The sequence below is a fragment of the Pseudorasbora parva genome, chromosome 21 (genome assembly GCF_024679245.1).
Source record: "Pseudorasbora parva isolate DD20220531a chromosome 21, ASM2467924v1, whole genome shotgun sequence".
In the NCBI taxonomy this organism is placed as follows: Eukaryota; Metazoa; Chordata; class Actinopteri; order Cypriniformes; family Gobionidae; genus Pseudorasbora; species Pseudorasbora parva.
In genome coordinates, this window is record NC_090192.1 from 22,887,325 (window position 1) to 22,912,571 (window position 25,247).

At 36.6% G+C, this 25,247-nt stretch overlaps 1 protein-coding gene across 1 annotated transcript in view; it reads left to right on the plus strand.

The window, feature by feature from the left end:
- The window catches only part of ablim2 (actin binding LIM protein family, member 2), an 84,978-nt gene that overhangs the window by 21,610 nt on the left and 38,121 nt on the right, over positions 1-25,247 (plus strand). The window contains exons 2-3 of the mRNA XM_067430412.1: positions 928-1,083; positions 19,509-19,692. Of these exons, the coding sequence (XP_067286513.1) occupies positions 928-1,083; positions 19,509-19,692 (340 nt within the window). The remainder of the gene's footprint in view (positions 1-927; positions 1,084-19,508; positions 19,693-25,247) is intronic.

Here is a 25,247-nt window from a genome sequence, read left to right on the forward strand (position 1 = left end):
GAAACCAGACTGTATAGCCATGCATCCGACAGAAATATAAACACATCAGAAACGCATTTGATTTCAATACATATTTTATTTTGATATGAAAACCGTCGTGTTCTAAAAAAGCAAACTGTATATGAAATAACACTTAATATAATACAATAATCCATTATAATATCCAACATTACATTTGTAACATTAAGTAAGGTTAATAAATACTGTAGAAGTATTATTCATTGTTAGTTTTATTTGTTAACCTTTTTTATGCACTATGAACTAACATGAATGATTAAGATACAATTGTATTGCTCAACTATTACACGGTGTAAAATGTATATTGCATATCATTCATGTAAGCTGGCTAAATAAGCTAATAAATCCTTGTTAACAAATGAGACTTGCAGTCTGTTACCTGACATTCACTTACATGTTTCTATGTTATAGCTAAAGAAACATTTATTTGTAATATTTTAATGTTTTAGTTATTTTCTGTAGATTTTTTTCTGTTAGAACTTGTCATTTTAATATATTCATATTTACATAATATGCAATTTAGAATATTTTCATGGTTCAGTACTGTTTTTTTTCATTTCTAGAAATAAAGTTCAGCACTGTTTTGTGTTTTTGTTTCTTTGTTATTATTATTTTAATCTAGTATCTTTTTAAAAACTATCGGTCGATTAATCGGTTATCGGTAAGCGTGGTCCAACCTAGCTATCGGTATCAGTAAAATCCACTATCTGTCAACCTCTACATAAAACTCTTACTATTTTTGTTAGTTTTACTGATATCCACTATAGACATTAAGGGACATGTCCAGTAGGGTCAGCATCAGTATGGGTTGTTGACTAATTCTTAAACTTTTCTATATCTGTCAAATGGGGCTGTATTTGGGGATATTGCAAGTAAACTTTTGTCTTTTGTCTCATTATGTATCTACAGCATTTCACCAGCAGGCTGTTCACAGTCCCCTGGAGCAGCAGAAGGGACAGCGGCAGAGCGGCCCCATCCCGTGTCAAAATTGTGGCAAGCCCTGCAAAGGCGAGGTGCTCCGGGTGCAAAATAAACACTTCCACATCAAGTGCTTTGTTTGCAAAGGTAACATGCCAGTCACAACCCACTCCATTCATATATACAGCTACTGTGTGGCAATTTTCAGACAGTTACATAATGGCTTTTGTACTTTGAATGTACATGTAGAACCTGAACACAAAACAAATTTGGATGAAAACATTAAAGTACTGCTGCACTGCAACAAACTCAATCATTGTCCATGAACGGGGAGGGTGTGATGTATATGTTGTTGTTGTGACAGCGTTATTCCAGGACCATAGAGTAAAGTGTATTAAGGTGACTGTGATTCATCTGTTTGGGATCTGATTTCATCAAGAATAGCTTAAATTAAGCCTAACACATGGAGCAGTCAGGTGGTTTCCTGATTTGTCTGTCAGCGCATGTGTGTTTGCATGTGTGCTTATGTGCGTTGAAGACAATTTCTCCCAGCACCGGCTGTTTTCAGCTTGATGATGTTGTGAACACAGACAGTGGTTGCTAGGTGACCTCGGGGTTCAGACAATGTGAGGTTCTTAATAGAGTTTAGCATGTTTATTATTACCTCAAAGCATTAGTCAGTTTGGTTACTACACGCCATTAGTTAAATTACAGTTGCTGCTCTAATTTTCTTTGATAACCTCTCACCCATGAATCTTTATGTTTTAAATAACTGTCATTTTTAAGTTTCTTAAAACACAGAATAGAAATTGTATGCAGTTTGGCCTAATTTTGTGGGTGAGTATGTATTTAAGTTTGTATTCTCTGAAAGGTCATGCTTCTTTCATATGAACTAAGGTCAAAAATGAAGACAACATCTCTTCTTGGATATGTGTGAATATACACTCACCTAATGGATTATTGGGAACACCTGTTCAATTACTCATTGATGCAATTATCTTATCAACCAATCACATGGCAGTTGCTTCAATGCATTTAGGGTTGTGGTCCTGGTCAAGACAATCTCCTGAACTCCAAACTGAATGTCAGAATGGGAAAGAAAGGTGATTTAAGCAATTTTGAGCATGGCATGGTTGTTGGTGCCAGACGGGCCGTCTGAGTATTTCACAATCTGCTCAGTTACTGGGATTTTCACGCACAACCATTTCTAGGGTTTACAAACAATGGCGTGAAAAGGAAAAAATATCTTGTATGCGGCAGTCCTGTGGGCGAAAATGCCTTTTTGATGCTAGAGTTATTATTATCAATCTTTAGTTTTTGCTATAAAATAAATGCTGCCTTGGTTAGCTGAAGAGACTACTTTCAAAAACATACCTGTACCATTTTTTAACCACCATTAATGCATTAAAGTGACTGTAAAGACATTTATAAAGTTACAAATTATTTCTATTTCAAATAAATGCACAATTTCAAATAAATATTTGCACAAAGATATTACTGTTTTCATTTCATATTGCTAATAATAAGAATAAGGTTTCTTTTGTTGTTTGTTGTTTATTTTTTTTTATTTTTTATTTTTTTAAAGGAACAAGTTCCACTGAAGCCGAGAGTCTTTGAAATTTTATCTCATCAAATAATTTTACATTTTACAATATGTTAAAATAGAAAACAATTCTCTTAAATCTTAAATTGTAATAACATTTCATAAAATTACTGTTTTGTTCTAGAATGGGTAAACCCAGCCCAGTCTGCCAGCGATTTGATTTCGCCTTGCTGCTCAAGCTACTTAAAAGTTTACTTGAAACATGAGCACATTTATATTTTCTTGTATTATATTTTGAGTAATTACAGAATTAATTGAGGAATCGATAGAAAATTATGTTCCCACCTTCCACCCCATGTAGACAGTGGTGAGATTGACTGATTATTATTCATTGTGGCACAAACAAAATGCATAAGTGCCCAAAATGCATAAGAAAAATTATATGCACCTTTCCTGTTTGCTCTGCCTACAAATATCCCATAATAGGCGTAGTGATGAAACGTGATCAGCATGGAATGTTAGTATTTATAGGCATCAAGTCTAAGCTTTTAATTGTAATTAGTCATACATGATTTCTTTATCTTACCAGTACAATGCCTCATCAGTTGTTTAATTTATTATAGGAGTCTGTCTACAAACACTGGTTATGTGGGCGGGTGTTGTTTTTTATACAGGAAGTGTGTTTGAGTGTGTCATTCCAGCACTGTGCTGGTGCTGTCATACAACAACTTCAACTCATTTGCTATGTAAAACATCAAACAAACCAGATGATATTGCTTCATCCTAAGATGTTTTTTGGAGCCTTCACATGGAGGTCTGGAGAAAGACAGAGACACGTGGGGGAATTCAGTTATCATAAAACTGCCTCTATTTGTTTCATGCACACCATGACAACATGGTAATACTGTTCTGCACAGTCGGGATTTCATTGCTCCATAAAGGCTGGACTGAGCACGCCCAACACTCGTTCCAAACATGTGAGCTCAAACATTCAAATATATTAATTAATCAGAATACGCATACACTGAATATATATATATATATATATATATATATATATATATATATATATATATATATATATATATATATATATATATATATATAGTACATGCAACCTTCCTCAGCAGGCTAGGAAACATTTTTAACAGATAGCATTATTGACATAAACTCAGCTTTAGTGTATCATACTTATGTAAATATAATTTTGAATTTTGTATGTAAGTGGAGAGAGAAATCTATTCAAAACAAAACATGCTCAAACTGAATAGTAATAAAGCAGTGCATATCAAATATAAGTAATTTCAATATATGTGGTGTGTGTGTGACCTACACCCTACTGAAAACACCCTAATACAGCTGCCTTTTGTTTGCCTGAACACCCTAGTGATTTTTTTTATTATCAACACACAGATACACATGTGCCAACAATCCACATGCACACACATCACAGTAAAGTCTTGAATTCTGATACCTCATCTGGGGAAAATGTTGAAATGATTTGATTTGAATTCTTAGAAAGCCTGTAATTTCCCGAACTTAAAAGTTTCCTTTTATTTTTTTATTGAGGCAGATAGTATTGCTTCTCTTTGCTCTATCCTGACAGCACCAGAGTTCAACATCTGAAACATAAGAACCTCATATATTTATACGCGTGTACTTGGCAACTGATATGTTTTCACATACTGTAGGCCTATACATATTCACACTTGTATGCATGGACCTGTTCTATGGTCCTGGCTGAGTAATTCAAAAATCTATTGATTATAATGTCTTTTTCTTAGTACAGTGATGTAGAATTCAGGTCACACATGCTATCATAATATATGGTTGTTTTCTCTTAAATCTCTATTTACATGGATGTTGATTTGTTTAGTTTAGTTGTCCTTTTTAGTGCCGTTTCAGTTGAAACCTCCAAGTACATATTTCACAGCTAAACTAAATCATGCCAGTCTGATTTAATACACACAATTAAATTGTTTCCTTCTCAAGGACAGAGCACAATGTGTTTGTGTGCTCAAGGCTACATCAAGATTCTTGTCTCAAGCTGTTTCCCACCGCATCTGACCTTATATAACAACTTTTCAGATCCAGAAGGATTCAGCTGAATTAATAAATGACACAATTTATCTAGTTCCCCCTTTAGAAGCACTCATGAGGGAAATTTAGCTGCAGAGTCTTTTTATTTATAATCTGTCGCTAAAACTCAACAATGGTGCACTGAGACCATGAATGTTGTGAAATGATAAATATGGATTTTCCCAATTATCTGACATTTTCATTTTCATCTGTTATATTGGATTATGATCATCTGAGAATGACTCAAATATCATTAAATATCTCTAGCAAATAAAGGCAGGATGCAAATGCATAATGCTTTTTTGATACAGATATAGATATTTATAGATCATCTATAAATAAAACTGCTTGCACAGTAGCACATTTTAAAAGGGGTGGTAAATTATTTTGAAGGCTTGATTATGTTTGTGGGGTGCACTGTAACGTGTTCATGCTTTGTTTAAAAAAAATTGCATTATTTTTCATATATTTGACCTTTATTCTACACTGCTTTGTCCCTCCTTGTAAAAAATGGTCTGATGGTTTCTGAGTTCTATGAAGCCGGTCCCTCAAAAATACGCAATGGGCTCAGATTGGTTAGCTGGCCCAGCTGTGTTCTGATTCGTTAACTGCCTAGTTCACGTGTTTGATGATGGCACATGTCTTAGTGATCTCTAATGTAGCTGCTGATGTCAGCAAGTCTGGTGGAAAAGTCTGTAGTTCCTACTGGCCATTTGCTAGCCTGACAAGCCAGACCCTCATCAAGATGTTTGGTTTGGGAACTCACCATTTACAGGGGTCAATCCGAGGGGCGGGAAGCGGTTGTCTTTCAAACTCCCTCTGCACGCAATTGGCTACAACCAACCAGAGCAACATGATGCAGAGCTCGTTGATAGATTAAACATTCGCTGTATCCGGTCAGCAAAACTCAGAACACATCTTCCCTTTTTAAGAATGACTTCAGTGCCGTTCTTTGTTCTTTTTTCAGAGAAAAGCTTAACTCCAAGTCTTCCAGAGTCACGGTCAGAGCTGATTCGAAAGACAGCCGTTTGCCAGCTTCTGTGTTTACTAGAGGCACGCAATCGCAACTCTGCCATCATCATGTTAAGCCACGCCCACTTACTCTATACACGATGTGATTGGCCCGACCAGAGTTTTTACAGCTCAGAAGTGTATTGAGAGTTGCTAGATGACACTCGCGGCAGATTAGATTTGCTACCGCTAGGGTGTGTCTAGATTTCTAGGCAAGTAGGGCCTCCTTTTGCGGCCAATATAGGATCTATTTGTTTTGGGAAATACAGATACAAGTCATTCACAGTGGCCAGAGAGATTTTGAGCCATTTCTCTTTAAGAACATGGTCAAGGTAGGGCTGGGCGATAAAACGATAACGATAATTATCACGATATAATTTTCCTCGATAAAACGATAACAACAGGTCGATAAATTCTCGATATAATGCTTACGCGCTATGCGTAATGCTGCGCATGCGTATTGCAGACCGGGCGTCTGGGTGCTGCACGCGGTAATGTTTACAGTCTGTGGCTGACAGGCTTGGAGGATCGGAGATAAGTGGAGCGATAAAAATGAGCAATAATGAAGAAAATGCAGCGCTCACGGCCAGCTCGGGGGACACAGATATCGTTGACAAGTTAGTTCGCTCAACTTCAGTGGTTTGGAGATATTTTAGCGATCCCATCCGACATAAAACAGAGCGACGTGCGTGGACTGCTTATCATAGGTTCACGTTCACCACACAGAATTTAATTATTAAATTATCTTGTTTCTTCAAAGTCCTTCCATATAACATGCAGCCCAACACAGCGGTGAATCTACATTAACTACATTCACACACCGGCTTATTACCTTGTTAGCTGTAGTGGGTGACTTATTTACAACAGGCTAACGTTACCAAACTATAATCACTAAAGCATCGGACTTGTACATCGCTATCATAATTGTTTGTCTTTGGTGATGTATTAATGACTCCGCATCGCCTGTATCAAAAGAGAAATAATGTCATCTGGTGTTTAAAATGAATAAAATAGACTAGACAGCCCTTACTGGAGATCCACAAATACTGAACTTTTCTCTCTCCCGACCAGCCCACCTTCGGTGAGGTGTGTTTGTGTGTGTGTGTCGGTGAGATGCACGGTGGACCAATCCACTGTGAGGCAAGAGAAGGGGCCTCAAAATGTTTCTTAAAACGCTTTTTTTTTGACCTATTGCGTTCTTAGTGTTTTACTTAGACAATTAAATATATAAACGCTCAATATTGCATTATTTGTTCTGTTTCAGCTGCGAAAATCGTTCACAGCAGAACCGCAACGCGTCTCACAACAACGTGTGTAAATGAACGATTCATTGTTTGAATGAATCGTTTGAATGAACGACTCAATGACTCGCTCATTAAGACGGCCACCTGCTGCCACCTACTGGTGGTTTAATTTGATCTTTAAACATACTTTCCAACATGTCTTATTTGTCTATTCAAAACTACAAATCTCAAAACATTATTTAATGCTGTTGTAATTTTTCAGTGTAAATTATTTAATTTGATTGGTAACAGCCCTTATAGTGTTTTATTTTAATTAAATGTATTGATCAAAATTACAAATATAAAATGAAACATGAAGCTTAGCCTATAGTTAATAAGATTAAGGGAAAATGCCCTTTATAAAAGGTGAAAATATCACAAATTTCAAATGATTCAATAAAAATAAAAACCACAAATATGCAGATTTAAATATGTCAAAGCTGATTGAACACTGGTGAGAATATTGCTTCAGAATAAATTATATTTACAACACACAAACACACACACACAAACACACACACACACTTTTCCGGACAAGCTAATTTTTTACTTGGACAAGCTTGAACGATGTACTTGTTCCAAGGACAAGCACATGAACATGCTTAATGTCAAGCCCTGTATAATGATATATTATTGATATATAGTGTTGAGTAAAAAAATGCTGACCACAGTTAAGATTTTAATAAATAAATCTACCTCAGTTTAAATAAATTGTTCACTTGTTTGGGAAGTGTTTGTCATGTTTTGACAATAAAGGATAGTTTAAAACTACAGCTAACTGTCTGTTTTCTACATATTTCACTCATGAGCAAAAATATGCCTTTAAATTTTAAAGAAATAAAGATTTTACATTTATCGTGATATTTATCGATATCGACTGATATGCTAAATTATATCGTGATAATTTTTTTGGGCCATATCGCCCAGCCCTAGGTCCAGGTCACTAGGTGGAGTTTTTGACTTGCTCTCCAAAATACAGTGGCTGAAAAATATTTAGATCTGGTGACTGTGCAGGCCATGGGAGATGTTCAACTTCACTTTCACGTTAATTAAATCAATCTATTATCAGTCTTGGTGCATTATCATGCTAATACACTGCCTCACCTTCAGGGTACCATGTTTGAACCATTGGGCGCACATGATTGCTCTGGGCACACAACACTCCGGGTGTTAAGCCTCTTTGGGGCTTTAACTCACACTTTAACTCACCCGGCTGTGGGAAAGACAGTGAAGGCCAATCTTTCACATTGTCTAATGCCCAAGATTTGTACCGTTGGCACTAACACAACCAACATTTGACATTGGCATGAGTGACCAAAGGTTTAGCTATAGCAGCCTGTCCATGAATATTGACTCTGTAGTAGAGCAACTGACAAACAGTTTTGTTAGAAACAAGAAACAGTCGAGGTGCACAATTTGGGAATCTGTGGTTTTATGTTTTTTGAATATTATCCGGGTTAGTACCTGGAAATACCATTCAGACAGCTTCCTCTTGCGTTGACCCGACTGTTACTCCTGTTAGATGTGGTGGTATGCCGACATCACCCTGGATACCATAGCTCTTGATACGGAGAGTTTACCCTATTTTGGACTCTGATATGTCTCCTATTATGTTGTGTAGATTGCAATATTTTATGTAAAGCTGAGATATTGCTTATTTAAAAGATAAAAACTGTAAAAGATAAAAAAAAATCAGTAAGGTTTGGCCACTGGGCTACTCATATAGGCGTGAAACCACCAACGCTATATTGGTCAGTTTTTCTGTTTCATTGTCCTTCATTGTCCTTGTATATACACTCACACATACATATATAGACTACCGTTCAAAAGTTTGGCTCAGTAATTTTTTATTAATAAGTTATTAATACTTGTATTCATCATGGAAGGAATACATTTATTAAAAGTGACCGTTTTTTATTATTTGTTTTTATTTTTAATAAAAGCTATTTGCAAAACAGCAAATTAGAATTTTTTCTGAAAGCTCGTGTCACACATCAGTTTGCTATCACATAAATAACATTTAAAAATATATAAAAAAGAAAACTACTTAAATTGTAAGAATATTTCACAATATTACTATGTATACTGTATTTTTGATCAAATAAAAGCAGGCTCTGAGAACATAAGAGACCCTGGTATTACGGTATTGTTATCCAGTATTATAGGTCATTCTAGTAATTTAAATCCATGTTATGTCATTTCACATCAGACAATATGTTCATAATGGTGTGGGTATTTTGTTTCTGTTTTGCATTCTCTTTTCAAGGCTTGCAGCTGATCTGTAGTGTACATTTAACGTATCACAAGAGCACTAATACCTCTAACCCAATTATGTTTTTATATATACACTTCACTCTCACTGGACCTCAGATTAAAAGATAATACCCTGTGGCACTGTATTTATAGAAATATGCAATATGAAAAATGTGCTATTTAAAAATTACATTACACAACAATATTCCCTATTCCCTCTCTTTATATGACTGATCATTAGGATTGAAGTGAAAATGTCCTTGATGTTTAATTGTCATTAAAAAGATAAATAAATACCCTTAATCAATTGTAATGAAACACATTTGGCTTTGCTCTATATGAATAATTTTCAACATTCTCTGTATGTATGTATGTATGTATGCATGTGTGTGTGTGTGTGTGTGTGTGTGTGTGTGTGTGTGTGTGTGTGTGTGTGTGTGTGTTTGTCTCTTTTTTGCTGTTGTGCAAGTATTTATTCAGTGTATTAGTTATGTTTGGCTAGTAGCCCAGGCTTTTCGTGTGCAGCGGATTTAATTTTTTCTGTGTGCTTGTTCAGAGATGTGTTTTCTTATTATGTTCCATTCTCTCTGCTGTGTAGACAGTCAAGTAGTTACGTGTCTATGTTTCCTGTATTATACTGGTACACACTAATTTGTACTCATGTGTTAGTTATCGATCAAATTAGCGTATAATTGCAGGTAATTAAAGACAGTCAGCAGCAGTTAGAACAGGACACTGTGCTGTAGTGCAGTGAACGCTCAGGACTCTCAAGGTGAATGTCACAGCTAGAGCTTGTGATCCTCTGCCAAATGAAGGTGATGATGCAGAAGCTCTTCTGTTCATCAGGATGACAGAATTGATGAATGGTTCATTGCCAAAGGTGTGTTAATACCTAAAGGTGTTGTTTTCTGCATCATCTGCAGGATGACATATTGTGATACTGTGTTTATGATGACGTAGTCTTAACCTCAGAACTCGGTAGCTGACTGTCTAATGCATATCACACACAAAAAAAAATTCAATGGCTGGCCAGGTTAATAAAATGAGCAGATTTGAGGAAGAAATAATCTGCAGTTTTGCCAAAAATTGCAAGGTTACTGCAATGTTTAAAACATAGCCTTGTGAAAAAAAGAGAGCTTAATTGTATTGAATGTGCACTTGTAACGTACTTCAAATCTTAAAAGTATATTTTTAACATACTGTACTTGCAGATAATATAATACTAATGAAATAAAACGTCATTTAATTGTACTTAAAGTACACTTTCATGACTATGCTTCTTAACGCAATTAAGTATACTTTTAAAACTGCACAATTAAAAGCTTAACTTTAAGTATACATTTTAAATCATTGCGTTATAATAATCTTTTGTTGTGCTTTAAAGAATCACACTTATTGTGATATGTTGACTAACATATGTAAAGTACTTAATTATAATTTTAACTGTAGTGTGTTATTTGATATTACATTTAATATTAATACATTTTAAATGTACTAAATTCGAACGTAATATATTCCAAATATATTTAAATACTTGACATACAAGTTTCAATAAAATGACTTATCTGTTTATTTTATATTTATTTTTTGTTTTCACATAAAATTACATATAACTATGTACTGAAGTCCTACTTAACCATTATGTTCAGTATGTTTGTGTCTTTGGGACTTTTAGTTTTTTCATTTGTTTCCTGTTTCTTTTCCCTCTTCCCTTTTTAAGAATGACTTCAGTGCCGTTCTTTGTTCTTTTCTCAGAGAAAAGCTTAACTCCAAGTCTTCCAGAGTCGCGGTCAAAGCTGATTCGAAAGACCGCCGTTCACCAGTTTCTGTGTTTACTAGTAGCACGCAAGCCCCACCCACCAGCTCTGTACACGATGTGATTGGCCTGACTAGAGTTTGGTTCTAACAGCTCAGAAGGTGTTGATAGTTGCTAGACTACACTCGCGGCAGATTAGATTTGCTGCCGCAAGGGTGCGTCTAGATTTCTAGGCTACTGTCTGCCATAATCTTTTTAACATCTGCCTAGGTCTGTATTCCTGCAAACTACTACCTTCAGATGTCAGAGAGAGAGAGAGAGAGAGAGAGAGAGAGAGAGAGAGAGAGAGAGAGAGAGAGAGAGAGAGAGAGAGAGAGAGAGAGAGAGAGAGAGAGAGAGAGAGAGAGAGTGAGAGGATAGCTGAACAAGAAAGGAATATAATGAGATTCATCGGCCTGCCAGGCTTTGCAAAATACAGTTCAACCACACATTCCTAATATTAGGATCAGAAGGAAGTTTATGCAGCGACTGTGTTCTTCCACAACCAGGAATAGCGCAATATCTTAATCTTCTTCGGCATGTTTATTGTTGTTGACCAGTGCAAACTTGTGAATTCGGATTGTGATTTATTCACGCCTGCAGTGGAGGGGAGAGTTTTGTGATCGTGTTGGTGGTCCGTAACATGATTGTATGTTGTAAATAAAATGTCATATGCTTGGTATGATAATAAATGCTGCTATAAATAATGGACCATTTCAAATGTTTACGTGCTTTTATTTTAATTTGTTTGAGCAGTGATGAAATATATTGCTCTTGTAAATACTTGCCAGCATTTTAAAGAAAAAAATAACAGCAAAGAGCAACTGTGCGGTGCTCTGCAGTGGTCAAAAATGATTATAACAGTGAATTTTAAAAGTGATATATTCTTGAAAACTCAGACATGTGGATCCGGACAGCTGTTACATCACCACAGGACTTTGGTGTTTGTCAAAAGCAGTAGGTAACTCGGCCTGGGATTTTTAAACGGGTAGTGGGAAACGGACGGCAATAAAATAACTGACTAGCCCATCAAACTTTTCCCGAATTCACCCTGTTGGGGAGGAGGGCCACCACCAACAAACCTCAGCAAAGATTGTTCTTGCTCCGGCTTTAACTTCTGGATATTTGGCAGCGGTGCCACAACGAAATGAATGGTTTCGTTCGCATCTTTCTCAGCTGCCTTTACTGAACTACAACTCAAACTAGCGCTCAATATCAACGTCATCACTCTCAGCCACTCCCTCTGTTCACTGATTGGACCGGTAAAAATTTGTTTGGAGAAAACCTAAGAAAACACAGCAGTCCCAGATGTAGTACTGAAGTAAAATTAAAATCGTCCGGAAGTACGTAGGAGTTCAGAGCCAGGCTAGCACGAGCCCTCCATGAGTCGGTGGGCGAGGCTACTGGATTAGACGCGCTGTAGATTCTGTAGAGGTGTGTGTTTCGTCATGCAATGACGTAGGGCTGGGCGATATGGAGCAAAAAATATATCTCAATATATTTTGCTATATCTTGATATACGATATATATCTTGATATCTTTACAGGAAAAATAACCCCCTAAAAACTACAGCAAAAACAAATATGCCAAATACCACAAATTCTTTTTTTTTTATTGAAGTGCAAAGAGGTAGTCAGTTCATGTAGGAACAAAGTGCTTTTGCGACATATAAAAAAATGTCTCCCTGATTACATAAATAATAATCATTTAACTGAAAAAGAAAATAAATAATACATATAGCCTTCTTTTCATTCATTTCATGCTTTCATAAGATGAATCAAAGACTCTTTTTACACTTAGAGTAAACAGTAAGCATTTTGCAGAAAATGGGGGCATGACTGAAATATAAATAAACTTATTTTGTCATAAATCCACTTCCTGTTAAATTTGTATCAAAATTCAAACAGTAGATGTCGCACTCTTTACTAAAGCGTGACTGAGCGGCCCCATCATGTGGATCATGTACACATGAGCTGATATTCACTTCTTTTCCAGTTACAGAACGAAATATGAATGTCAGAAGGTAGGCTATATGATAGGCTTAGGCTACAGCACAACATACAGAAGAGCACTGTGTCTCAGGACACCCGGGATGTCTCGTATTTCCCTCTTGGTTAAAACATGAATAGACCTATTCATCATAATCACGCGATAAAGCTGACAAAATAATAATAATGATATTGCAATAATTTTTAAATGTTTTTAAATGATATGCGTTCATTTTGACATTTTAACCGAAAACCATGCGATTAGGTAGACACAAATCATAAACTGACATGATTGTGACCGCGTCTCGCACCAATAGTGTCAATCACCTGACTGGGTGAAACTTGCGATTTGAACTATGATGAACATTAATATTTCTTTATGAATTTTAGCAAGCAGTTGTGTTAAAAGGAAAATCATGGTCTCTAAACTGAGTTTTGAACAACGCACACGCTTGTCAACATGATAACTAATCCTCACCTGGTTGCGAATGCCGCCGTGTATAATGAGACAACACATATTTTAAATATCGAGATATCGCCCACTCCTACAGTGACAAAAGTATGAAGCATAGGACCGTTTGCTGAGCCTGGTGTCTATTAAAGCTTTTCTTTGACTAGCAAGGAAGTTTTCAGCTCTGAAACTTACAGGATATTTTTATATTACCATGACCTTTTATATATCAAAAGCTCAAGGGAAAGTTGATTTCTCAATTCATCACCCCTTTAAATATTTCACAGTTTTCCAAAATGATTATTTGTTGAAGCTGCTACCATCTATAGCTGCTTTTCCACCTTCAGGGCAAACAGTTCTAAGAATGGTTCCAGTTATACTTCCACATCAGCTTTGCTCGGCACGACACAATTACAAACTCGGCGCAGAAGCTTGTGCTTGTAGAATGTGTAGTGACGTCGTGACTCAGGATTGGTCACTTGTGTGTTGCCTGGCTACCACTAGATCTTAGAACACCAATAGGCCAAGCACGCTATTTGTGCAAAGTAAACACAAATAAATAATAATGGAACGGTTAAGCAAAGAAAATATGAGTACTCAATGTGACGTTCAACTTTTCTTTTATTTTTTTCTAAGGCAGATGTGACATTAGTATTCTGTCTTCTGGATTATTGTTGAAAGTTTGATCTCAGGCTGTGAAAATGCAATCCACGTCATGTAGAGGAACAGCAGACCCTTTCCAGCCAGCCAACTCCCTGAAAGCATGTAGACCAGCGCCATTTTCGTCTGCCAGAGAATTAATTTGGAACACTAGAGCTAGCTAGTGTTGGCTTAGATGGTGTGTAGAGGGGTTATATTACCCTTAAGGAATAAAACGCTTCCCTCTGTTGATGTGAGTCCTGCCAATTACATGTCACTGGTGCTAGCTTTCACAATTCCTTTGCCTTGAGGAAAGAATTTACCCTTGCAGTTCCACCGATAGCTTTAACTCTTTCACCGATAACTTCCCCAGATTTTTGCGTTCATCTTAGGTTTTCAGTGTCTCACATAAGAAATGTGTAACCCGATTTATAATCTTGTTTACTTGCTGTTCTTGCATTGCAAAGTTTAGGTTTCAGAGAGTCAGACATGTTTAGAATATCCATCCAGGGATTTGATTTCGAGTCCAATATCAATATACTTAAGTTTCCACGTTCTCCCTCCCGGTTACTCTTGTTTGCTCTCCTTCCCTATTCTATAGTCTTCTTATCTTCCTCCGCCATCATTTTTCCATGTTCCATTTCTTCTAGCCCAACCCATCCCCTTTTTAGTGTTGCTTGTATAACCTCCTTAGCTGTGCTATTTTTTATTTAATTTTTCATTTGATGTTGTCTAATTCATCTGCTCTTTTGTAAACCACAACCTTACTTCCCGTATCTAGACTCTTTCAGATTTTCAGTCATCATACAGCAGGTGTGACATTCAAGGGAGCTTAAGCGCCAAAGTGTTAATTCCCAAGGTGCTGATGGGGTGTCCATCTGGAGCACTTAACCCCAGGGAGGGCTGTTCCTGGAATTGTTCTGGTGTTTTGTTGTTTTGGATGAAAACATCCTCTAGATTTCAAAATTATTACTAGCATTATAACTTGCACACTTTCGATTCAGTAAGTACCGTGGCTGTGTTTGATCATGAGAGCAGTGTTGCTTGCAGACATTCCTTGCTCCTCTCATTCAGGTGTTGTTTTCTGTCTGCAGCTGAGCTAAATATACTGGCAGGGTGAAAGACACACCCTGCCCAATGTTGAGGACTTCTTATCACTGGAGGGTTTGGGTTACATACTTCAGAAGTTGATAGGCAAAAGTGTGCTTCGAGCAGAGATTTTCCAACTGGGGTCTAGGGACCTCCAGGGAGCTGCAATCGAATGCTTGGGAGTTCACAGAAAAAAAATACTAAATGTATTTTAAGGCTGTCAAATGTACTGTATTAAAATATTAATTAAATGTTTAATGTAATAATTAAATATTTATATTACCATTTCATTCTGCTGTCTAAAACTGGATCAGTCAATCAATCAATCAACTTTATTTATATAGCGCTTTTACAATCACAATTGTGTCAAAGCAGCTTCACAGTGTCAAACAGGATAATATTGCAACAAAATTAGATTTGGCTGTACAGTCGTACTGGAGAAAACAGTGATGTTATCAGCTTATTTTAATTTATCATATAGCGACAATGTTGGCATATCAGTATTATAGTTTATAGAATTAAATAAAACCTAATTCATAAATTTTATTTGTATAATTAGTTGAATAACTTTAATCATAATTTTAGTGACCCCAGTCACAACTATTCTTACTCTACTGACTGCCCTATCAGTATTAGTCAAAAATATATTTAATATTTAAATAAAAATAAAAATATAATATTTTTACAGATTATATCTACAGATAATATTTTAATAATTAATCATTCTTATTTCTCTTATAATTGGGAATATTTGGCTTAAGTTACTTTAATTTAATTGTTTATAGTTATTTCATTTTCAAACATGCTGTCTTTATAATATCAGTCACACCCATATCATACACCCGGCGCAATACAATGGCAGGTGCAACGTGAGTGTTTTTTGCTAGTTTCAACCCAACGCAGTTATCATTATCATCTGTGCTAGTCTGAAAATGAGGTGTTGGCACGTTGCTATTTTGAGGCAACTAAAAATGACTGCACCATTGACCAACAACAAAAAAAAAATTGTAAAGTTATTTACTGTCAAAGTGACGCAAAAATGAATGGGAGTCAATGGGATGCTAACAGCAGGTGATGGCTTGGTTAGCAATGCCCTATGGGTGAATGCTTTTCGAGTGCTAGATTAATTTAAATTTCCCTGCAAAAAAAATTATAATTACAAAAAAGTCCAAAAAACACTTAAAATAAAAGCTTTAACCACCCTATATAGTTTGTTAGAAGGATTTTATGAAACTGAATAGGATGTTTTTATGAATATGTTTTTTTTTTTTTTTAAATAAGATGCATAATGTCTCCATGTCATACCATAAGTGCAATAAACTTTAGCTTCTTCCACAATCCACACCAACACTTGGATATGTGTTAGCGTGAGTAGCCATGGAAAGCTACTTAACTTCATTATTTGAGGTTGATGGATATGCGAAAGTTTTGATTTTCTGCCTGACATACTGTAATTACCACAAGAACCAGCCCTTAACTGTCCCTTACGGACTGCATGATTTTGACACTTCCTGTGGAGTTTTGTTTTGTCTGTGACTAACCGACTATTAACATTTTGGTCGACTAACATTTAGTCGACTTTAGATGGGGGCAGCCCTACTATTATTCTGCAAATTCATATAAATAAAGCAGACATGGCTTCTATTGAACATCCATTTTGCTTGATAAAATGAGAAGTTCAATGCTGTTTTCAGTCTTGCCCTGGGTGTGTGCTGCCCTCTAACCTTACAGGTTATCTTTGAGATAGTTAGCTTTTAGGAGGAAGTTTTAATATGCTTGGAACAGAATTCACACATTGTCAGCCCCGATATGCTTATAACCTAGCTAACCTTCCATATCACAGACACCAACAGATGCGGAAAATATGTCTGCTATTTCCTGAGCAACATTCCTTTGTTATTGTTTGGTTTTTTACTACGAGCGGAACATTAGAATGCATTGTGTTGTGCTAACACACAAATTAGTACACATGTTAGTATTGTGTAGTAGGCATTTTTGTGCGTGTGTGTGAAAGAGAGTAAGAGGGAGGGCCTGTTTTCTAAGTGCTAAAGCTGTTAAGCTCTTATGTAATAACCAAGTGAGGTCATATAAAATGAGATCTTATGGTGGATGACTGTTAGATGCTCTGAGAGAATAGGATGCATACTATATATTACTGGAATTGTAACAGTTTTACTGCTCAGAAGTTGCTCGTTTCATATAAAGCTTTGTATGTTACAACAGGTTTTGATTTTGAATTTGAACTGACAATGTTTCCTTCTGTACTGAAAAAAATACAGCTATTTATCATGAAATTTGGATTTTACATGACAATTTTCTTTTGTACTTGTTTGTTACACTGTGAATAAATATTAATTTTACATTAAAAAACATAAGCATTATCTGTAGCACTTTATTTTACAGTGTCCTTGTTACACGTTACATGTACTTATAGTAATAACATTTTATTATGCATAGTTACATAATGCAATTAACCCTCAACCAAATCCTAATCCTATAACCAGTACATGTATTTAATTAATATTACTCAGTACTTAAATACATTATTACATTGTAACAATGACACCTTAAAATAAAGTGTAACCGAATAATCTTTCCTGTAAAAAATATGGCAGCAACATTTTAGGTTTTACAGATTAAATGTAAATTTCTAGTAAAAACTGTGCATTTCATTAACTGATAAAATGTTAATGTACCAACTTATTGAAGTACTAAATTCTATTTGTTACCTTTGTAATATACTGAAAAAGTTCATGACAAGTAGCATTTCCAAAAGCTGATTTAAATACTAATATTTAGAAGGTGCACTCAGTGTACTACACATACAACACACTTTCATGGTAAAAAAAAAAAATAATAGCAGGTTTTTGTTGTACCTTTTTTACAGTCTTTTACCACAAAAATTTCAATAGCAGACAAATACTGAAGAAAGAGATACATTTCTTTTGATTGTTCGGAATGAGACATCTCAGCTCTGGACAGACAGAAAGAAAGAAAAGCCATGGGAGAGAAGGAAATTCCACAGTTATCATTTACCTCAGAGGAGGTGGAAAATGGATCAGCCCTGAGAATGATGTCATCAGAGCGTGTCTGTGTATTATATTCCTGATGTGGTTCCTGTTTTAGTGGAAAAAGAACTGTGAGAAAAGGACAGAGAGCACGGGGAGAGATGGAGAGAGTCAATGAGGGAGAGGGGACATTAGGGGAAGGTTGTGTTTCATTTCGTTTTGTCCTGTCCCCTCATGCACCTGCCCTGTCTCCATGTGCCTTGATGATGTCATGGTGTGCTGATTCTGATTAGATACTTTTCCCTCACTACTCCCATGAACAAATGGACACACACCGAAATGTGGGATTTGGGTAGTCATAATGAAAATGTATTGACAACTAGTATTGTCATAATGATATATTTTTATTAGTGATATAATTTCATTGAAATATAATGATTCTTAAAGGGTAAGTTCACCCACAAATGAAATTTCTGTAATTAATGACTCAGCCTAATTTCGTTCCACACCTGTAAGACCTCCGTCATCTTCGGAACACAGTTTAAGATGTTTTATATTTAGTCAGAGAGTGTATGCAAGTGTATGCACACTTTACTGTCCATGTCCAGAAAGGTAATAAAAAACATCATCAAAGTAGTCCATATGTGACATCAGTTAGTTAATAAGAATCTCTTGAAGCATTGAAAATACATTTTGGTCCAAAAATCACAAAAACTTTGACTTTATTCAGCATTGTCTTCTCTTCCTGGTTTGTTTTCAATCCTCAAATAAAGATTCAAACGTGAATCAGTGGATTGATTCATGATTTGGATTGCAACTCAAACTGCCAAACTGCTGAAATCACGTGACATTGACGATCTGAATCAGGAATCAATACGCTGATTCATAACCATTTGAATCTTTATTTGAGGATTGAAAATAAACCAGGAAGAGAAGACAATGCTGAATAAACTTGTAGTTTTTTTTATTTTTGGACCAAAATGTATTTTCGATGCTTCAAGAGATTCTAATTAACGAACTGATGTCACATATGGACTTTTGATGATGTTTTTATTACCTTTTTGTACATTAATGACATCAATTTCATTTTTGGGTGAACTAACCCTTTAATACTATTTTCATTATGTTATTGAATACTGTCCACTATTTAAAAAGATAAATATTAAAAATAGCTGAGCCAATGAAATATAGTCTATAAAAGAATCATAAATATTTTTTAGATGATTATTTCTAGTTTAAATTCTAGAAAAGACTTGATTCAACTAGCAAGTGGAAATCAGTGACAGTACACAGAAGCACCAACTGTTTTCAGCTCCATATATCCTCACCTCAGTTGACTTTTTCAGAATTTCAGTTGAATTCTGGGCAATTTATGTTATCATTAAAGTTTATCCCTCTGTAGCCTTAACCCTATTGTCTGTCTTTTTCTGCAGTTTGTGGATGTGACTTGGCTCAGGGAGGCTTTTTTGTGCGGCAAGGCGAGTATATCTGCACTCTGGATTATCAGCGACTCTATGGCACCCGCTGCTTCAGTTGTGAGGAGTTCATTGAAGGGGAAGTTGTGTCCGCCCTGGGCAAGACATACCATCCACGCTGCTTTGTCTGTGCCATCTGCAAGTAAGACTCCCATGCAAAAACACAAGCATACTGTACATTCACTATTGGTACTTTTAAAGGGGTGATGAATTGAGAAATCAACTTTCCCTTGAGCTTTTGATATATAAAAGTTCATGGTAATATAAGAATATCCTGTAAGTTTCAGAGCTGAAAACTTCTTTGTGCTAGGAGGGCTTGTGCTAGCTGGTCAAGAACAATAAACATGCAGAGGAAGATTAAGATTTTGGGCTGTTCCTGGTTATGGAAGAACACAGTCGCTGCATAAGCTTCCTTCGGATCATAATATTAGGAATGTGTGGTTGAACTGTATTTTTAATGAAGTTCCAGCTCACATGGGGAAGACCGTTTGTGTGTTCACTTCATTTCACTGCGGAATCATTTGTAAACCAATCTCCGGTCGATGCTGGATTTGGATCCGACAGGAATGGTGCAACACACTTATGTGAGCAAAATGCATTTTTATATGTGATAGTATTGCATTGTTATAGATCGTTTTGTTTATGTGTATGTGTCTAACAGAGCATAACTTTAGCACGCTGGACTCAGACACGTATGGGCCTGGGCTCGCAAAGCCCGGCAGGCTGATGAATCTCATTATATTCCGTTCTTGTTCTGCTATTCTCAGCGTTTTGGAGAGAGCCTCAAAACCAGTGTAGAAAATAGCCTATTACTTATTGGTTGTGATGTTTTTGAATGTAAAAACAACACGAACATCATTAGTAGACCTCAGACAACAGTATAAAAAAATAAAAAAAGCCAGTTCATGACACCTTTAATAATTTGGATAAGGCAACATTAAAGGGGGGGTGAAATGCTGTTTCATGCATACTGATCTTTTTACACTGTTAAAGACTTGGAATCCCATACTAAACATAGACAAAGTTTCAAAAGTTAAGGTGGACGTTTGATGGGAGTATTTCTTTGTCAAAAATACTACTTCCGGTTAGTCATAAGTTTCGGAGAGTTTTTGAGATCATGCGACCCCTTTGACGTTAATGGGGGCGGAATTTCCTTGTATGGGCCTTACGGACAATTCTACCGGAAGCGCGTGAGAGAGAGAGAGGGAGAGAGCGAAAGTAACAGGCTACGCCCATCAAAGCGCTGGCTTGTAGGATGCTGGACAGGTGATGTGCACATAACAATGTCACCAAAAAAGTGCGTTTTTGGTTGCCAGACCAAGACAGTCCTGCACAGATTCCCCAAAAACCCCGCGTTAAGGCAACAGTGGATGTAATTTGCTTTTCCGGATCAGCAACTGAGTTGCGCGAATGTTTATATCTGTTCGCTGCATTTCGGTGCCGACTGTTTCATAAACAAGGCCCAGCTCGACGCCGGATTTTCCCGATCGCCTAATGCTGAATGATGGAGCAGTCCCAACGTTAGAACCGCAGGCGGTGAGTGAGACTGCTTCAAATGTCTGTGTTTTTTGCCTATGCTCATCAAGTAGCCCAAACATGATCACGTATAGTTAATTGATCAATGGAGCATGCGATGTGTAGTGCGTGGACATTTGTTTAGCTGGCCAGCCACTATATGTGTAACTTTATGTTTGTGTATTGTAAAAGCACTCCAAACAACAATACACAAAGAGGGGGGAAATATTTTGAACTAAATAAGCGCGCTTCTTCATTCAAATGAGCTACTATTCCGTGTCTTTCTATGTAAACACTAACGTTAACTAGCCTGCCGTGCAAAACCAGTCCGCTTACTGTCTACACAAACCACGCGTAAACACACAAACACACGTGCACAACTGCACTTCCCACATGTACACCTTCAAAGACAAAAATCCGACGATATAATTCAAGTATAAATATGTAAATAACACAAGCCGCTAAGCATATTATATAGTTAGTGTATAACTTGTACCACATAGAGACGTCCTGCTCTAGTCGTTTTTGCTGCTGCTCCTGTTCAACTGCAGCCTCTGGGTCTGATTCCGGATCATAGATGTATGGCTGTATCTGATTAAAAGCCATATTTTTATTTTGAATAAAGTTTTTTTCCCGCTGTTAGGGATGACACAGCTTTACGACGCACTCTACTCAACACAATAGCAGCAGCGAGCACACGTCATTATTTAGCTCCGCTCACACGACACGCCCCCACCCGCTCGGCTTTTTTCGGAAAGACTCGGAACAGCGCATCTTTCTTATATAATTATTAAAAAAATAAAGACTTTTCGGAGATATGCAGGATGCAATGCTACTCTATAGGTACTCAAGATTGACATGACACTGACTGAAACTGAGTGTTTCACCCCCCCTTTAACCATACTTCCAAATGGTATTCACGAAGCTCATTCAATATAAAATGTATCAATAAAGTAATATATTATATAAATGTAATTAATCACACATCAAATTTAGCTGAGAAATTTAACATGTTGCCCATTCACAAATCCTCTCCCGTGGCCTCATGGGATAGTAAAGTGCCCATCGTATGCACATTTCAGAAACTTGACGGAAGTAATATGTCATCCGGGTACTTTTTGCTCACTCTTCTATGAGTACTGTGAAATCGGACATACTTCTTTTGTCACATACTATGTTTCGCCTACTATACTATAAGTATGTGATTTCAGACACAACCAGTGAGTCTTTCATTTGATTTCTTGCAGACAGCTGATTAATTCAGGAATCAAACAGATGGCTCCCTTTATGAATGGGCCCTTGAACCATTGGTTCACCCGATTCGTTAAAAACAAATTAATTCAGTAATGAAACACAGCTGTGTGTTTCTTGTTTCTGTTTTGGCTTTATAGGTAATTCGCTTTTTGTGGCAAAATTGAACAAAAAAAGACAATATTGTATCTAAAATATAACACAATATTAACTTCCTGTTGTATAAAATCAATATCACATTTGCACTCGTGCTATTTAGGAAAAAAAATATGTTACTCGATATTGCTTAAATTTATCATGTCATATGATAATTATATAATTTCGAAAGGTTCTGCCACTGACTGCGTGTGTGAGTGAATTTTATGGTAAGGCAGTCTTGTTACTGAGGGAGCGGAAGGAAAGGGCACCCATCAGCTTTCAGGAAGAATGTTAAGTGTATGCTCCGCTCCCAGGCCACTTATTTCCAGAGTGGTGTAGGGTGTCCCTCAGTCTCTGAATGGATGTTGTGTATGTGCATGTGACATGTTGCTCGGGACGAGTCCCTCCTACATTTCCATAGTGATGCCCATGTTTCTGTGGACACAGTGTACCCATTTGGTATCTTGGGTGCGACTGGATGTTAAATCACCTCGTAAATATCTCATTTGTACTTACTATGGATGACTCTATCCAGCCTATTCCAACACATAGCATTTCTGTGTTTGCCAGTTAGAACTGATTGTCACTGCTATTATTATAACTTTAATGGCAAGCTAGTAGGTGTGAACAGAGGTCTGCAAAGTAGCTCTAAATGAACTAAATTGGGCCAACAACCACATGAACAGAGTATTCATTATTATACCAGGAAAAACAGACAATCAACATCCATCACAAAGAGTTTGGCGTAAAATTGGCTAGCACATCCATTTTAAATTCAAAATCATCCAGGGGTGTGTTAATATAGGACTTAGACATTTACTCTTCCATTGGGTGATGAGAGCAAGAGAGCTGATGATCAACATACCGTGATATCATCAGCTTTCATACTGAACTATCAGCCAGATATAATTGAACCTGTGCCATTAAGCCTCATGAAGACCTGCTTCACTCAACCAAGAGGTCTTACCCCTACCCTATTCATTGAGCATAAATGTTATAATGGTTTCAAATAAAATCAGATCTTACTTAATTCATTTAGGTTTTAGCTACACAATGCATTTAAATAGTTTATACTGCAGTTAGTCAATATAATAGTTATTATACTTATTTAAAAGTATATATTATATTTAATATAGTTATTTTAAAACAATAAAACTGATTGTAATTTGAAAAAAAAGCTGCATAAATGTAGTCCAAAAGAAGATCGCTTTATATGTGACACTTCTATAGGTGTTCTGAATGAGTGTTTTGAGTGAAAACAGTCTGAAATATAAGTACTTTTTCCACACAAAATACCCCTCGCCACAGCTCTGAAATCTCTTTTTATGTTTGTGTATATTAAACTATTATATGCAGAGACCTGTTGTAGCAGGTCTGACGCCAATAATGTTTGTCATGTGTGTAATAACTGGTTGTGATGTGGCAGTTTGAATATGCAAATGTTCAAATAAGTTACAGTATGCCTATTATTGCAACTGAGAAGTGGATGTTTTTCATTAAATCAGTCACTGGTAAAGGACTTGTGCACATGTCTTTTTGCCTTCTTATATGATGCTTTTTTTTAACATTAGATGTCTGACAGCATCTGTCCCCATTGCTTTCCGTAAAATGAATGTCGTTAATTACTCACCATCATGTCGTTCCAATCCTGCAAGACCTCCGCCCATCTTCGGAACACAAATTAAGATATTTTTTTATGAAATCCGAGAGCTTTCTGGACCCTCTATACAGCTATTCAATTACCACTTTTTACTTTTTGTGCACAAAAAACTAACAAAAAGCTAACTAGCGCTTCCTAATTCTACGTCAGAACACTGGCTCACCATTGGTTGATGCTGTTCACATGAGCACCACAACACATGCATGTGATGCTGAAGCAGCAGTTAGCCAATGGCGAGTCAGCTTTCTGACCATTGGATCTCCCTCTGCACACAATTGTATAGCGCTACAACCAACCAGAGCAATGAAGGTGAAGCAGTGCTTGTTGATAGATTAAACATTCGATGTATCCGGTTGGCAAACTCAGAACACATCTTCCCTTTTTAAGAATGACTTCAGTGCCGTTCTTTGTTCTTTTCTCAGAGAAAAGCTCAACAACAAGTCTTCCAGAGTCACGGTCAAAGCTTCTGTGTTTACTAGAAGCACGCAAGCGCAACTTTGCCATTGTTATGTTAAGCCCCGCCCACCGACTCTATACACGATGTGATTGGCCTGACCAGAGTTTGGTTTTTACAGCTCAGAACTGTTTTGAGAGTTGCTAGATGACACTTGCAGCAGATTAGATTTGCTGCCGCTAGGGTGCGTCTAGATTTCTACGCTAGGGAAACTTTGCACTGTATATACAACATAAACTACGTTGGAGACTGGCACAGACGAGGATAAATTGTTGCATAAATGTGTTATTTGCACAAAAAAAATATTCTGGTCACTTCATTAAATTAAGGTTGATCCAATGGAGCCACATGGACTATTTTAACAACTATTTTTGTTTTTACTACCTTTCTGGGCCTGGTAATTAAATTGATGTCTATAGAGGAGTGAGAGAGCTCTCAGATTTCAGCAAAGATGAACGAAGGTCTCACGGGTTTGAAACGACATGAGAGTGAGTAATTAATAACAGAATAAAAAATTTGGGGTGAACTAAACTTTTAAATGAAATTTTGGGGACAAACGGTCTAACCCTTTAAGAATGTATCTGCCTTTGCTTATGCTTAGTTCTTTGATTGATATTTTAAAAGATTAACAAAGCAGGGAAATTTTAAAGGGAATTTTTTGCAACCTGCGAATATGCTC